The sequence below is a fragment of the Macaca fascicularis genome, chromosome 12 (genome assembly GCF_037993035.2).
Source record: "Macaca fascicularis isolate 582-1 chromosome 12, T2T-MFA8v1.1".
Taxonomy (NCBI): domain Eukaryota; kingdom Metazoa; phylum Chordata; class Mammalia; order Primates; family Cercopithecidae; genus Macaca; species Macaca fascicularis.
In genome coordinates this window covers 55,828,665-55,846,340 of record NC_088386.1, presented here as the reverse complement: position 1 = coordinate 55,846,340, position 17,676 = coordinate 55,828,665, and the positions used below count along the sequence as shown (strand labels likewise).

The 17,676-nt window shown below is 41.2% G+C and overlaps 1 protein-coding gene across 27 annotated transcripts in view; it reads left to right on the top strand.

The window, feature by feature from the left end:
* Positions 1-17,676, top strand: part of RBMS1 (RNA binding motif single stranded interacting protein 1) — a 219,220-nt gene that overhangs the window by 78,208 nt on the left and 123,336 nt on the right. For 15 of the 27 annotated variants that reach the window (XM_074009280.1, XM_074009277.1, XM_005573298.5 and 12 more), the window contains exon 1: positions 2,461-2,888. The exons of the other annotated variants lie outside the window; for them this stretch is intronic. In XM_074009280.1, coding sequence (XP_073865381.1) covers positions 2,820-2,888 — 69 coding nt within the window. In that variant the 5' untranslated portion in view covers positions 2,461-2,819. Of the gene's footprint in view, positions 1-2,460; positions 2,889-17,676 lie in introns of those variants that run through there. 27 annotated transcript variants of the gene reach the window in all.

Here is a 17,676-nt window from a genome sequence, read left to right as displayed (position 1 = left end):
GGGTCTCTCTGGACTGTTTTCTTACTTTCTCTGTGTTAGAACGTATTTGTTTCAAAGGCTGAGGAACGTTTTCAGATGAACCTCTCACCGAGATCTGTCCCTGTAATCACTCTTACAACTAAGCACTTGTGAATAATCAATAATTGAGTGTGTATGTTATATACAGGGTCTCATAGTTACATTTTTTTCCTTACGTTACACTCTTTGTGTTTGAGTGACTTCATTACATTTTATATTTTGTTGAGGGTAGATTATCTTATCTCTTTGTAATGCTTTACTTACTTAAGAACACAGCACCTACTTAAGTTTGGAACTTTTGAACCCCGGTGGGCATTTTTTTTAAACCTATATGCCTTATATTCTGTCCTTTCATGTCATTCACCATTACAGAACATACATTTTGTTGGCTTTTAGATATCCTTCTCTAGCCTTAAAGTCTTTTTAATATTCTTTTAGTATTGTTAGTATATCTTAGTATTTAGTATTAGAATTCTTTTAGTTTTCTACTTTAAATTTCATCATCACTTAAAAACTTTTCTTATCCCCATAAAACTATTGCAGAGTGTATCCAATCAAATTTTAGCATTCTGGACTGCACAGCGTCCAAAGTATCATGACCTTAGAGTACAGCCATAGAAAAATTAATCGGTGCTGTTCTTTTGTGGTTTACATTGTGGTTTCCTAAGAGACCACTCTTGACAACTGAGGTCGTACAGGGAATTTTTTCCATAGATGCACAGATGACAGGTCTGAGCTGCTGGGGTGTTGAGCAGTAAGTTCTCAGAGAAAGGCACCTATGACTTGAACATTCTGATGAGCATCTTCTATTTTATACTCGTGCTTGATAACTTGCAGTAAAGCATCCTAGTGAGAGGAGACAGCAAAAGGGCAGTCAAAACAGTTGTCTAGCAGAAAATAGTTCCAGCAGATACACCAACTTTCAATGAATGCTCATTATACTGTGTTTGATATTTAATCACTTTAAAGGACAGATTTTTACGTGAATTTTGTCTGGCAAGTTCTTACTCGTCCATTGTGCACCTAGTACTGTGCCCGGAATAAGTTACTTTGCTTTTTTTTTTAATGAAAAGAATTCGGAACTACATGTGTGTTTTATACGGTTATTTTTAATAGGTGAGGCTTTCCAGTTATCTGGCTGCGGAACGTTGGAAGAGCCTGAGTATGGAAGGGGTTCACTAAGTCACCAGCAGGGTATCTAGGATGAATATTTTTTCCAGTTCCTCGCAGCTAGAAAAGCCTTTGAATGGCCACAGCTTTGCCAGAAGACTTCATTTCCACAGGGGACACTGTTTTCCTTAGGGAAGCCAGAAGGCATACGCCTTCACTTTTTAGACAAGTTAGGATTTTTCATTATCATGGCAGATGAGCCTTTCCAGGAAGGTATTAAGAGACCAGAAACCAAGGAAGAACTCTGTAATATTTACTGCGGCGATAGTATTCGGTAAAAGTCACCGTGGAACAGGCCAATTTGAAGGATGGCAAGCCCGTCCCAGTGGCTTATCCAGAGACCGCAGGCTCTGCCAGTCCGGGCTGCCGTGGAGGCCTTCTGCACTGCACAGGTTCGGGGCTTCATATGTCCACGGAAAGGTGGTCGAGAAAAGGGACAGCTTGAGCAGCCTTAGGTCATTTACATCGGGAAACAAAGGGAAGTCCCTCCTCCCTTTGTCTCTTTTTTTTGCCGAGTTTCTGTGTCCTTCGAAGAGAACACATTCGTGTCGCATCTAATAATTAACATAAGGAAGGATTACACTTCCAGTTTTCAGGGAGAAAGGTTTACCAAACCGATGCCCTTAAATGATTTTCGTTCCTTGATATTATCATCTTGAAGGAAAGCTGGTAAACTCTGGCTTAGGAATAAAACAAAACTTTACTGATCGTATTTGGGTGAGGGGCTGGGGAGTGGAGAACTGTTTCCTTTGCTAAAATTTTAGCGTGTGAATCGGGGGATGGAGACGTGCAGAGGTTTGAAGGGAGGGTCGTGTGTTCGTTGAAGTAGGGGTGATTGTCCGCACCTTTTCTTGAAGAGTGGCGAGGGGGCTTAGTTTGAAGGTGAAGACGACAGGGAAGACCCAGGTGCCAGAGTGGTCCCCGAAGCGACGCCCTTAAAAGGGGCTTCCAGCCGGGGTGCAAAGGTGCCGCTGGTGCTTAGGAAAGAACCGAGGGGGAAAAAGAACAGAGGAGGGGGGTTGGCTACTCCGAGGAATGTGAGGCATGCGGGGAGCCAGACCCAACCATTGCACCAGAGCGGGGGCGCCGGCGGCTCCCCCGGCCGCCCGGCCCCGGCTCCGGCCCCGAGCCTGGGAGGGAGAGCGCGGGGGCCGGGCGGGCGGTGGGGCGGCGGGCGCCGCGCCCAGCGGGCGGGCGGGGAGGCGCGGGTGGGCCTGGGCGCGGCGCGAGGCGGTGCGCGGCCGCCTCCCCGCCCCCGGCCGGCGCGCTCTCAGGGCGGTGGTTGAGGCCGCGGTAGGTGGGGACGCGGCGGCGCTGCTCCTCCGCTGCCGCCGGGAGAGTCGGCGACGCCGCCAGCTCCGCGCGCGAACACCCGTCCATGGCACGCAGGGCGGCGGCTGCCCCAGCTGCTCGAGTCTCGCCCGCCGCCGCGCCGCACTTTTAGGCGAGTGCGGAGGTCGAGGGCGGAGGGGAAGTCAGCGCGGAGCTGCAGCCCCCGCCGGCCGCCGCCGCGCGGCGAGAGGGAGTTCCCAGAGCTGCCGCGGCCCCGGGCCCGGCCGGCCCCCTCCTTGCGCCCTCCCCCTCGCGGCGAGGCTGCCCCGCGCCGGCGCCCGCACCCGCCGCCCGCAGCGATGATCTTCCCCAGCAGCAGTGGCAACCCCGGGGGCAGCAGCAACTGCAGGACGCCCTATCGCAAGCAGGTGAGGCGGCGGCCGGGATGCCGCGCCGAGGCCGGCGAGCCCCGCGTTACAAAGGCGGCCGCGCCCGGGGGCTCCGCGCCTCCTCGGAGGGACCGGCTGGGCGGTGACCTTGTTTCCCAGGAAGGCGGCCCGCGGGGACGGCTCGGTCGGCGACCTGAGCAGGGGAGATGCCCTCTCCCCCGCCGCCGCCCGGGCCGGGCAGGTTGGGAAGTGGAGGAAGGGGCAGGGGCGGAGAGGCGGCGAGGGCAGAAGCGCGCCGGGCCAGGGGCTTCACCCAGCTCTGCAACAAGTTTGGGTTTTTCCCGAAACCTTTGTGTGTAGCGGAGTACGGTAATAAGTCGTCTCGCTGGTGTGCAGTCTTCGCTTGGAACCTCAGAGAACCTGTCTGATTCGTAGAAAACCCGGAAGACGTGTGTCTGTGTGTGTGTGTGTGTGTGTGTCTGTGTGTGTCTGTGTGTGTCTGTGTGTGTCTGTGTGTTTGTTCGCGCGCGCCCCCCTCATTTAAAGAAAAAAAAAAAAAAGAAACAGGAACTTCTACTGTCACTTTCTCAAGGTTTTCAGTAGCACAGGGAAATCCTGTGACATCCTAGTTGCAGAAGATACTTGGATATGCCTGAGTCATACACATGCTCTTTCCTATTTTTTAATACCGTTTCATACATTTTTTAACAGATTGAACTCCAAAGGCACTTCAGTGGTTAGATCACAATCCCCTGCCGGGAAAAGGAATGGAGCTGGGAGCTTATAGTTGAGGCCTTTTGTTTTATTTTTCATCTTTGTTTTTAAAAGAAGGTTACTGAAGCCATGTTGTGATACATCTCACAGAGCCTTTCAGCAGCAGCAATAACAAAACCTAGCTTTAAATTATCTAAAAAATGTGCAGGTCTGTTTAGAAAAGGTTAAACTGATTTAGAGGTCAGTGGCAAGATGCTTGTTGAGAAAACAAAAACAGGATTGCAGATATTTTTCCTCCATAATAAATCTCTTGTCTACATCCTTAGCCACTGAGACAAATCAATTAAGTTATTATCCCAGTAAGGATACAAGCGAACTGTAGCCTTCCATGCAGACCGTGGCTCTCTCAAGATCACGAGCGATGACAGTGATGCCTGGTGGCTTCCCTTTAGGTGTTTAAAGGATTATTGATTATGTTTAGGTCTTGTTGTCAGAGTCATTCTTTTTGTGTGTGTGTGTCCTAGCATAAGTATATTTGCAAGTATTTTGGCAGTGTCAAAAAGAAATGTTTTCTGCCTTCTGGTCTTTGGTTCTTTTCTATGTTAACTTTCCTTTAAAGAGGCAGTACACACACCGTGGTCTGTGTGCCCTTGATGTGGAAGTCCATGGAACTTTTACCTGGGTTAAGAAGTTCTTTCCTTTAATTAAATAAATAAAATCTGCATTTGTGACTCTGCTGAAGGATATGCTAAGATAGTTAAGATTCCGAAGCAGGCATCTCGAAGTCATTTCATGTGGCTTCATTTAAAAGAAATGCTCTCGGATCCAGTACACTTACGTCAACTTCATAAATGCGACCAATTTACAATAAACATTCCCCTTGCAACCCCTCGTCCCCCACCCACCTCACTCTACCTGAAAAGATGGCTAATTATGTTAGGGCCTTGTGTATTCATTTATTTGTTGTCAAAACCCGGCGGGGTGTTAGCTCTGAAATGGGGAAATGGCTCTGAGGGCGAGGCCTTTGGCTGTGAGGGGCTGGAGGTTTTGTGTGTGAAGGAGGGTAGCCTGCTGGTCTGGAGCATGCTGATAAGATGCTCTTCTTTTCACAGGGCTCTCCTTAGATTCAAAGACTAAAAGGGCTGACTGAATCAGAAAAACAAACAGACTTTCTTTTTTTCTATAGGCAAAGAAAGAAATGAATGTGTAGGCATTATACAGACACAAGACCCCGGGTACCAGTGGTATTTGAGTCAAAGGTTTCTTTTGTTAGTATTTAGCCATTCACTGGGAAAGCACACTTCCAGCGCGGGGACCTGGTTACCATGAGTGACTTTGTGATCTCATCCTGGCTTAGGCTAAATGGGAAGTCTAATTAATGCTTTTTATAAGATTTTGTGATGTTAAGCTTCAACCTTGCAGTTCATATTAGTTTGTTCATTTTGATGAAAGAATTGGCAAATTTTAGGTATGTGATGCAGTTTGATTTTAGTCTAGAAATACATAATCAACTGTTAGAGCTGATCTCAGATAATTTGCCCGAAGAAAAAAAGAAAAATGGAATGTAAGGAATACTTTACAGTCACCTTTGGAAAAAACACTGTAATGGTTCGGAATCACACTTGCATTATACATACGTAATAGTAATAGCTAACTTTCATTGAGTACTTCACTACCTGCTGATTGCTGTTCGGAATGTTTTTGGCAGATTAACTCATTTAGTCATCTTGAAAGTCCTATGAGGCAGGCAATATTAGTATATCCATTTTACAATTAAGAACACTGAGGCATAGATTTAAGCAAATTGCCCAAAGTCTGTACAACTCAAAGTGCAGAGCCAGAATTTGAACCCTGACAATTACTCCCTTCAAACCACCACACTACAGCTGCCTGCCTACATGTACACCTCAATAGAAACCCATAGAGAGTTTATCTGCATCATTGCCCATCACCCTTCTAATCTCAGAAGACCAGTTTAGGGATTCCTCCCACCTTTTTGGGGAGGGAGAACTTGTGAGCTAGGAGGTGAATGATGAAGTAAATGGATGATACAGATGGTAAGTTTGTGATGTTTGGAAGCAGCATTGACATAAAAATATGGCTGTACTGAATGATTGTACAACTCTTAAAGCTTTTTACATTTTACATACACAGTCATCTCTCAGCATCCGAGGGAGATTGGTTCCAGGATGGCTCAAGTTCCTGATATAAAATTGCATAGTATTTGTATATAACCTATGTACATCCTCTCGTATTTTTTAATCTCTAGATTACTTATAATACCTGATACAATGTAGATGCTATGTAAATAATTGTTATACTGTATTATTTTCCAATTGTTTTATTGCTATTTTTATTGTTTTTCCCAGAAATATTTTTAATCCACAGTAGGCGGATGCAGAACCTCTTTATACGGAGGGCCGACTGTGTAGGAGTGAGCTAGTTTCAGTTAAAGCAGAGGTGGTTGGTACTCATCCCTCACCTGCCCCCACGTAGTGTAGCCAGGGCATCAGGGAGTACTGATCTCTGGCATCATCTGGGATCAACAGGATTTTCCTGCCTCACAGGCCTGTGAGCACATTAGAAATACACCTGCTCAGCTCAGGTCAAAGTGAGAAGCTTTTGAATGGAGTGATAACCCAGTAGGCAGTATCTAGATAAAGATGATTGGTTCAAGTGTCAGTGGACAAATGTGTACGTTCTATTACTGTTGACTGTGACTTTGAAGTATATGGTGTTCATTAAGCAAATCCAATCTGATTATATGAAAAGAGCACCCCAAAACCAAAATGAAACCATTTATCAGGACTTTTGTAGTTGTGAAAATATTTGTGTGTTTTAAAACAAAAGAAGGATTTATACTCAAAGGCTTTTAGATATAGAAAATTGGTATTTTCATTTTTCCTTTGTGTTGTTTCTTGAATTCTTTTATTAGCTACTCCTCTTCCTGTTTCCTTACTTCCTTTCATTTTGGAACTGCTTTCTTGAGGTAGTTAAGTTACAATCCAACCATACTTTGGTTTCTGCACATTGTGGCATGTAGGAAGGCCTTTTTTGCTGAATAGTATGTTGTCCTAGTGGTTTCCAGTAGGGTTTTGGAGGTAGGGGAGTGAATGCAAAATTCTCCTGGCTGTGTGTATGTGTATGTTTATGTCTGTGTGTGTATTTCTTTTTCTTTACAAATGATCTTGTCCTCCAATAGTTGTACTTGTTAAATGTTGCTAACTTTTGATGAGGGAAGTACTTATCTTCCCAGTTTAAGCAGATTTACATAGTTTACTGCCTTCTTCAAGATTAACTGGGTGTAGCTGCACGTGAGGAATTCAACAGTGATTCAGTGTTTGGCCTTGTTTAGAGGATGACATACAAAGCTGTTGATTAATCCTCTTCAGGCAGTTTCTGTTCACAGCAATTTGTGTTTAGTAGATTGGGTTTTGTTAAAGTTTGAAGATTAAACTTGTGCACAGAAGATATTTAAATGAACACTGCCTGAAACAGTCCCAATTTGTTGTTGTTGTTTTAAAGTAAACGTTTTCAAGCTACAGAGATTGGAGGTTTAGGGGAGAGTAGCAGAAAGGTAAATTGGTATGTATAAGAAAAGTCTTGGCCCATTTTTATGTTATGTTATCTCTATGTATTTGTGATCAGGTAGGATCTATGAGTCATGATGATGATGTTTTAAAATCTGCCCATACATAACCATTTGAAAACTGTACAATTCATCATGATTGTCCACTTTTTCTACTAGGGGTCCCTAGTAGAAATGTCCCATTTTGGCATCTCACTACATGGCCCATAGTTCACTTCAGGTTTTGAACATATTTCTAGTGTTTTGCTTTTCCTTATTTTCAGAGATTACTGTCAACTGGGCTTACCATATATTAGTAGTACTTTTATTTTTGAGACCTTTCTTGGTCGGGAGGGTAAGAGTCTATCTGATCCAGGTTTCTGAGAATATATTTATAAAGTACTCAGCCAGTAAATAAATATTTTAAGGATGTATAAACCTCAGTCATACTTAATCTTCATAGCATCCATATAGAGAAGGTCTGGAGTTTTGAGGCAGTGACATTAAGTGGCCTACTTGGTGAAAGCTAGGTCCCTGGAGTCAAGGGCTGTGTTTGCTACTAGGAGAAAGAAGGAAAGCCTGTCAAGAACAGCTGTGGCCTCACTACACTTCTCTTTACGTGGCCTCCCAAAGACATGTGGCCCACAGAGTGTCCAGATTTCAGATGTGAGAATTGTAGCTTTTGAATGTATTAGTGTTTTTTGTTTGTTTTATAAATACTTTCACAGATAACATACTAGACACTGAGTTAAATTTGAATTTCAGATAAACAGTGAATAATTTTTTAGTATAAGTATGTCCCAGATTTTCATCATACTGCATTTTAAAATTTGCTAAATCTAGCAACCCTCTCTCAGGGAAATCCAGTTCACTTTTTAAAACTAGTTATAAAAAAAATCATGATAAGAAGACATACTATTCTTACTTTTTCCACTGAAAATTTTGCCCCTTAGCATATTCCTTAGGCCCTGATAACAATGCACATTTCACATCTTACCTTCTTGAACTATTTGGTCCATGCTTCCGCCTGCACTCTACCTAATTGAAAGACTATAGCTTAAGTTCTGGCTCTACCATTTGTATGCTTTTTCACTTAACCTCCCTAAGTCTGAGTTTCTGCTAAGTAAAGATAATAGCGCCCACTTCACAGGGTTGTTGTTGTTAATCCTTCTAAGGTGCTATTATTAATGTCCCCACAGAGCAAGCAACAGCGGGTGGTCCTAGGAGACTTCTGTGTGGTCTAGGGAGACCTTGACACGGTCGCCTAAGAATGGACCGTGTTTACAGCCTCTAAGAATGGACTGTGTTAGAATGAGAGGCAGCCTGAAAAAGGAGTAAGGACCTGAGGTTGAAAATGAAATTCTTAACCACATTTTTTTTAAAAAAAGAAAGTACCAAGAAGTAGAAAAGTGGATCCCACCATATTTTTAAAACAGTTGGTCATGGTTTATGCTCTCGATAGCAGAATTTGCTTCCTCTCTGGGGAAGACTTTCAATCCTTTCTTCTTTATTTCATGCAGATATATTAGGAAGATAAAAAGAGCATTGATCATTCTTATCAGTGAAAAATGCTACTTTTTAATTTGCTGGAAAACAGATGTGATTATTAGTAGCTGCATGATTATTTCCTGAATTCTTTCCTTTGTCTTGTTTGTATGTTTGATTTTCAAAGATATTGTCTTTGCATTACTCAGAAAAATAAACATTTTTTTTGTCCTTGGACATCTGTAGGTGTTTAGTGGGTGTTTGTTTTTAAACTCGCATCTGTACAGAGTGCTTTGCTTAACACATTCTAAAATCTTGGTGTAAACTTTAAAATAGTATAGAACACACTGAGGAAAGGAAGAAAGCATTTCCTGGAATTAGGATAAGGTGGAAGAATTAAATGGAGCAAATGTAATCCTGGACTAAAATAAAAATCAGTATAACTGTTGGGATTTAGCACTTACCATAACAACAGCAGCAGCAAGAAACTTGGTGTTACGCAGAACAGTACCCTAATAAATAGAAATCGATGTTGGCTCTGCTTTATTCATTTAAACATATGGAATTTCATAACAGAATAATGTAAACTAGAGATTATCTTTTGTTTGTCAATTGTATATGCAATACAGTCTCAAAAATGTATTTTTAAAAACTGGAAGGAAATATGCCAAAATATTAATAAATGGCTTCCTCTGCTATAGAATCACAAGTGACTTTTTTATGATCCTTTACATTTTTTACAACCATCCAGTCCCTCTTGTCCCCTACAATGAGCATGCAGTCCTTTGGTTATCAAGAAAAAGACTGTGAAAAAAACAAAGCGAAACCAAAAAAACCTAACAAATTGTATTTTTAAAATTTCTCAAAATTGTGGTGAAACCCCAAAGAATTCATTTTGAGAATTTCAATCAAGCGTGAAGGTACTGCTCGTTTCTAATGCCTGAGTTTTGAGGGGTGGTCCTTTCCTATTCTTTATGTATTATTTTTATTTCCTGCAAACTCCTCTACTACCTTTTTAGAAATCACTTATTTCTGACAGATACTTTTTATACTTAATAACTTAAAATTTTCCTATTTTTATACATATTTTAAATAGGCCTTCTGTATTTTTTAAAACGTTTTTAAGGCACAAATTTATCTACAGAGTTACTGAGGGGGAAACATAGCTATATATGTGAAATTTCATATTCTAGATTACTTTTCCGGAGAGTAGCTATTCTAAATATTCTAAATATGGAGGCATTATCACACTCACCTGTTTCATTTGACTTACAGCTGTTTTGTGGACAGATGCATTTTCTCCATATTTAATTTCTATATTAAATGTGACAGACAAAGACTGTCCTACCTATGTTGGAATCCTTTGGGTTTATTTTATTATGAATACATATGATTGTCTTCATTGCAAACTTCCTTTTTGGCTCTTAGCTTCTTTTTTTTTTTGTCATATATATGTTTGTATTTTTCCTTTTCTTTCTTTCGTTTGTTAAATTTTATTTTATTTTATTTCCAGTTCCAGGATCCGTGTGCAAGCTCTTCGCTTTTTGAAAGGGCAGTGCAGTGGGAGGTGTGGCTTCTTTAGAGGCTTCTTTAATATATAATGGAAGAGTAAGGATTTCTGTAAGAAGTACAAGGTACCGATAATGTCAGCATTGTAGAAGCAGTTGTTAGTGTATAACCCAGGGGAGTTTTCAGTGTGTCTGGAGAGTTTTAGGTGTGCACTGCAGAGGGTGCAAAGCTCCAGAGCAAGAAGGGGAGGAGGGAGTGCTGAAGAGAGGGAAGGGGAAGTAGGGCTAAGAGAGAAGAAAGCACTATTACCTTGTCCGTTTCTTACTTTGCTAGTTAATGTATCACTTTACAAAATGGGTTCCAGTCTCATTGTTTTGGTGCTGTGTATGTTGGGAGCAAATATGTAGCCTCATTGTTTTGAATTATCTCAGATTCTTACATCTCCCCCTTTTTTTCTTAGTTATCAATCCTATCATCATTTTCTTTCTCTGTTCTAAGATAAGATCTCTTAGTCTCTCTCCTCTTTGGAGAACTGCCTATAAAAATCACCTTTTTGGAAGACCATTTGTGATCAACCCAACCCTACCAATTCAGATATTCTAGAAAGTACTTTGGCTCTACTTTGTATTCTCAGTTTTATATGTTAAATGTATCAGACCAGTTCTAAGAGAGTGAGTAGTTCTTTTGTTTAACTGAAAGTTTAACAGGGGCTCAAAAACATCGAGTTATAATTAATTGAGTTGTAGGTGTAAGTGATTGTTTTTTTTTAAAAAAAGCAGACAGGAATCCTTGCGAAGTAAATGGGTGGCATGCAGGAGATAACACTGGTACACATTAGGGGAGAAGCTGGGCAGGGAAACCAGCTAGCTAGTTGTTAAAACAGCTGAGCACTGGTGAGGACCCAGAAGAAGTCAGTTAAATTGTAGGCAGGAGGAGTGACCAAATTTTGTAGATATTCAAATACAGGAAGCCCTTAAAATTGTATGCAAAATGTGCATACATTGGCTATTTCCTGGGTAGAGATTCATAGCTTTCATCCATTTGTCAGAGGGATCTGTGTCTTCCAGAAGTTTTTGTGACTGCATTTGGAAGGACAGGGAGGACTTGACCAAACTTTCTAACTCAGGAAACAGGATAATTGGTTGCATCATGGAAGGTGACATTTCAGGTAAAAAGAACATTGATTCAGCAAAGATTTGAAGATAGAAAACATGGGCTTTATCAGGGAAGCAGTGGGTAGTTCAGGTTAGGTTGACTGCAGGGTAGAGTTTGAAGAACAGAGGCCAATAGGAGCAAGCTTGTTAAATTGGTGAGAGCAGAGTCTGAGTTTAGAAGGTATTGTCTCAGTTGAAATAAAGACATAAAATGTGGCAGTGTGAATGTATTAAATAGAATGGATTCAAGATATTGTGTAGAAAGAATTGACAAGATTTGGCTGGTGGCTGGCTGGATGGGGAGGGGAAGATCTTGGGAATATACCATCGTAGGTTTCTAGTCTTAAATGACTGGGAAAATGAAAAGTTACTGCAACCTTTTTTGCTCTGGGGCTCAGTGATGAGGAAAAATCCAGCCTTTCTATTACAGGGATTTTCTACATTATTATTATTATTTTGCTGTTAAAATAAATTGGAGAGGGATTGTTGAATTCTGATACTCAGTGTCCAGACACCAGGGATGCATAATATCCTGCAGTGTCCAGGTCAGTTTCTCATAAGGAAGAATCATCCAGCCTAAATGACTAATCCCACCCCCCTAGTGAAAACCACTTGAAGAAGTTATTTTGGTTGGGGAGATGGTTGTGTTTCTTTACCACTCCCTTGAGATTACCTGGAAGTCAGAGTAGAAGCTGGCTCACATGTCTGCATGGATTTTCGTGTTTGTCCTGGATCGTCTCAATCACATTGTTATATGGCCAATTTCATTCTTGGTAATATATGTCATTCGTAACTATACAGTCACCTTTAACCTCTATAGTCCAACAAGTACATTGGTTATTTAAAACATCTCCCACCTCAAAGGAATATGGAAGATGGGCAGGTAGAGTGGTGAGTGGTTTAGAGTATTCAGCCTACCAAAATAAAAGAATTTCTGGGGAAAGGCAGTGAGGTCGGTTTGGCCATTTTAACTTGTCCACGTGAATTACACATTATTCTTCCCACTTGCCATCCCAGGCAGAAATTGCTAGCAAGCAATTAGAGAACTGGAGCTCTGAGGAAGAAGCACAGAAACTTCTCAGACTATTGGTGGAGCACTGAGAATGGATTAAAGCACTCCGAGGAGAGAATGTGTCAAGACAAGAGATGGGACAGACTTCGGGGAGCACAGATTCTATATGGGCAGGAGTAGAGGGGAGCCTTAGGCAAAGTAGGGGGAAAGAAGTGGCAGAAAACTGAGAGAATCCAGAAGGTGTCACAGAAGCCAAGGAGAACAAAGTTTTAAGAAGAGGTGGTCAGCTCCATTAAATGTTGCCAAGAGGTCAAGAAAGACAAAAGCCTAGTAAAGGGCCATTGGAAATATCCATTGGGAGGTCTTTGTAAGCTTTTGAAACAGAAGTCTCAATGGAGTCCTGTGTGTGTGGTGGACAGGAAAGGAGGGTGGAGGCAGGGGTGGGGGAAGCACATTCCAAAGGGTTTAAAGAGTGAATGAAAGAAGAGAGTGTGTCTTTAGGAAAATCAAACGCCAAAGAGAGAGTTTTTTCCCTGAAAATTTCAAGTGACAACCTAGAGACAAAATTATTTCAGCATCTGACTGTGTTTGTAGGTAGAGCAAGGTGCTAGAAAAAGAGGGAATATTTGGAAATAGGGCTTACTTTTATGAAAGGTTGAGGCAGGATTAGTCTTATAGGAAAGGGCTCCTTAGAGGTCTTCCTGACAGTGATTACAGGAAGGAGAAAGTGGGTTATGCTAGAGATGGCAGGAAGGCCAGTGAAGCTCACCTGTTTATAAAAGCTTAGGATTCAGTAAGGAAGCAAGGTTGTCTGTTCAGATTCTATAAAATAAAAAAGATGAGATTTTCAGTTTAAGGAGTATGACAAAAGATTTGGAATAATGCTCTTGGGAATTTGGTGAGCATTCAAACAGAGATGAGTGCAAGGATGACTTAAGCAGTAGTAAGGACTCATGGGAGTTCGGAATATGAGTTGGCGTGGTGTCCTGACCCTCCATCAGCAATAAGTAAGGGAAAGCATCTGGATAATGGGTTTATATAGGGTTTGACATTGGTAAGATGAGTGTGCTGTGAAAATTGAGAGCACTGTTACAAAGGCTAAGAAAACTGGTGAAATCAAGAAAGACAATGAGCTTTTGGGATAGGGAGGGGCATGGAGATTCTGATAAGATCCTTCGCCTAGGGGAAGTCCCCAGACCTGGCGCTGAGAGTACCACGTGCATACGCAGGTAGACATTCCCCACTGCTGGGCGCAGTAGCTCACGCCTGTAATCCCAGCACTTTGGGAGGCCGAGGCAGACGGATCACGAGCTCAGGAGTTCGAGACCAACCTGGCCAACATGGTGAAACCCCGTCTCTACTAAAAATACAAAAATTATTCGGACTTGGTGGCGCCTGGCTGTAATCCCAGCTACTCAGGAGGCTGAGGCAGGAGAATTGCTTGAACCCGGTAGGCGGAGGTTGCAGTGAGCCGAGATTGGGCCACCGCACTTCAGCCTGGGCGACAGAGTGAGACTTCCTTCGTCTCAAAAAAAAAAAAAAAAAAAAAAAGTCCCTGGGAGAGAGAGGTGAAACAAACAGGCTACTTCAGAGAGGAAATTCTGAGGTAAAAGCCTTGAAGGTAGAGTAGTCCCGGGATCCTTACCTTGTGGACTTGTTTGGAGGATTAAATGAGATGGTACATAGGGGTCTGTCTGGCACCTAGTAAGAACTCAGGTGGTTATAATTATTAAGATGAGGTTCTTGTATAAATTACACCTCCCTCTAACTACTGTTGTAATATTTGTATAAATCAAATCATATTTCAAACAGATTCCACCAACCGTGACACACAAATCCAAATAAAAATGTTAATTTTTTTCAACTGAACCACATGGCCAACGTCGGTTTAGAAAAATTTCATCATCAAACCATTTCAAAACACAGGTTACTTTTAAAGAAAAAAAGGTGGACATTGGTGTGGATCCCAACTCTATCACTTGAAGGGGCATTTCTTAAACTTTCTGGGTCTTAATTTCCTTGGCAGCAAAACCAGGGATAATAGTTACTCAGTGTTATTGAGATGATTACATGACATCATCTGGGTGACAGCACTTGGCACATTACCTGGCACAGGTACTCTGGATGCTTCCCTCCTTCCTTGGGGTGTCTCCTAACAGGTCAGTTTATACAAAAGAGGATTTTGGAGGAAGGGTCAAGGAAAGCCTACAGTTATAATCGTGGAAGAAAATTGTGATCATTCTGTTCATTAGCCAAAAATCCTTGTGATGAGAAAGACTTGTGAGGATTATTATATCTGTCCTTGCTTCTCAGGGTTAAGTGTCAAAAGAGTTAATGTAAGATAAAGTGCTTTATGATGTGTAAACACTATGGAGATGTTATTACAGTTTCTGAAATAAATGCCCTCAACTATTATGTGAGCATTTTCCTTCTTTCAGCATCTGATTTTAAATTCAGAAGTTTATTGTTCAAAGCTGCTTTCCTTAATTGTGTTTACTAAGGTACACGAATTCTATTAAAGGTTGAAAGTGTTTGAGGAATTAAAATACTCATTTTACAAAGAAACTTCGGAAACACTACATACTCTGTAGTATTGTCCAGGAGAGTAAAAGTGTAAATTAGCAGTAAAAAGTCTCCAAGAAGTCCTACCGTGGAGATATTTGTCTGACTTTATGCATTTCTTTATTTTCCTAGAATTACTTGATCATGGAATAATTTAGTTTTAGAATATTTACCAATTATATTCATGGAACAGTTTGGGAACCACTTATTTAAAAGAAGGTTTTGCATTTTAGTGTTGGAAGGGACATTAGAGATTATCAGGTTCAACCCCTTTAATTTACTCCTAATTAAAATCCAGAAACATTGAGTGATTTGTTTAAATTCTCGCAGCTTGAAAAGCTGGATCTTCTGACTTTTACTTAGTGTTTCACCATCCTACCTTAAAATCTTTGTTTTTCCAAGTATGGCACACACTTGCACTAATGTTTTTCTAATGAATGTTAGAGTATATCTTTTAAAAAAAAATCACTGATAGGACTTCAGAATTGTTTTTATGTGAGGTTTTAAAAATCATTCTCTGAACAGAGTAGGCCTTTAGCAATAGTAAGTTGCATGTTAACTTCAGGCAAAATAAGCTAGTATCTGCCAACTCTCATTTCTTTTTTTGCTTTTAATTTCTCCTCTGTTAAGGTCAATTTTTCCACCTGTTTTATTGCTTTTTAAAGCATTTACAAAGTCAAGATAGCTGACTTGAGAAATCAATCTAGTTTAAAATGTCAGTGATCTGGAAAACTCACACATTCTAATAATGAATATTCTTTTGTCCTCTAAATTTGTTTTGTCTTTCTCATATAATTGGCTGTGGGTAGAAAAATTTGCATACTTTCAGTCCCTTCCTGCCTGACTTATTACAGCATGCAGAATTTACTCTGTGGTTTCTAGGTGTAAGTTCCTGTATTGAAGAAACCACAGTTAGGACTTTACAACCCTACTGTGGAGAAGGCTCATCTGTGAGGAACACACTGCTATGTGTTCTTGAAAATTCTGAATGGCCGCTTGATCATCCTTTATTATAACAGATAATCCAGACTAAATTGTTCACTTGTACCATTTAAAAAAAAAATCTATATTAAGGTTCTTAGTTGCACAGTCCAAAGAAAAGTGGGTGGAAGTCTATCGGTCTCCCTCACCAACTGTTTCTGGTGTCTACAGCATGAAATTTTATCCTGAATGAATTCTACGATGTGATACTAGTGTTTCGGATGAAGTGATCTGAAGGAATGTTCATTATATAATGTGTTATTACAAAAGAAGTGTAGTATACTAGGCCAAAAGGACCCAGAGATCAGCTTTTCCCAGTACTCATTGTAGAGGTGAGGATGTTCCAACATCACATAGCTTATTTGTAACAAAACCAGGACTAGAACCCATGGATCCCGACTGCCAGTGAAGCTTGGCTATTTTCTTTTTTTTCTTTTCCTTTTTCTTGTTTTTTTTTTTTTTTTTTTTTTTTGGAGACGGAGTTTTGCTCTTGTTGTCCAGGCTGGAGTGCAATGGCGCGATCTTGGCTCAGTGCAACTTCTGCCTCCCAGGTTCAAGTGCTTCTCCTGCCTCAGCCTCCCAAGTAGCTGGGATTACAGGCATGTGCCACCACACCCGGCTAATTTTGTATTTTTAGTGGAAATGGGGTTTCTCAGTGTTGGTCAGGCTGGTCTCGAACTCCCGACCTCAGGTGATCTGCGCCCCCCGCCGGCCTCCCAAAGTTGCTAGGATTACAGGTGTGAGCCACTACTCTCGGCCAGCTTGGCCATTTTCAACCAAATTCAGCTTGGATTATCATTCATTCAGTCAATATTTTAGAGTACATTTTGGGCCAAGAATTGTGTTAGGCCCTGAGGGCAGTAACAAATTAGTAATCCTATTGTCAACCTTACAGTCTGAGAGAGACTATGGAACAACTGTATAAGTAACTATGTAGGTTAGAAATTAGTGCCATAAGATATTTAAGAAGTACCTAGTGAGAACCTGTCTAATTTGCAGCTGACATGCTACAATTTACCTGAATTTTGACCCTTTTTCTTGCAGGTCCATTTGATTTGATTCCTGTATAGAAACAAGGTTCTCAATGAGCTGTTTTGTGTTGATTGTCACCTTAGAGTTACTCTACACTTTAATTGACTCTATTGAACTGCTTATTAGGATACTAAATTAGAACAGAGAAAAAAAGGAAATATGTCTTCCATGTTCTTGACATCAATTCATTGCGAAGTTTGGTTTTATTTCTTTAAAAGGGATGCAGAAAAACTGCCGAGCATTAAGAGAAATTTAAGCAAAAAGAAAGATAGTACTTAACATTCTAAGAGGTCCTTTCTCTCTCTCTTTTTTTTTTGAGACAGGGTCTTGCTTTGTTACCCAGGCTGGAGTGTGGTGCAGTGGTGCAATCATATCTTACTGCAGCCTCAACCTCCCAAGCTGGAGCGATCCTCCCACCTCAGCCACCCAAATAGCTGGGACTACAGGCACACACCACCACATGCAGTTAATTTTTTAATTTTTTGTAGAGATAAGATCTCACTGTGTTGCCCAGAGTGGTCTTGAACTCCTGAGCTCAAGCAGTCCTCCCACCTTGACTTCCCAAAGTGCTAGAATGCCCTTCCACTTTTTATTGTTCTCTTGTCAAATGTGTGAAATAGTATTGGAAAATAGTACTAGTGGAATTGGGATTATTGACAATCGAGAGAAACAAGCAATAAAGGTTTATGTGGGAATTGCTCGTATATTTCATACACTATCTGTAGTTGAGATCAGCAGATTTTTTTCTGTGAAGGGCCAGATAGTAAATATTTTAAGCTTTGTAGGCCATAAGATCTCTGTCACAATTAC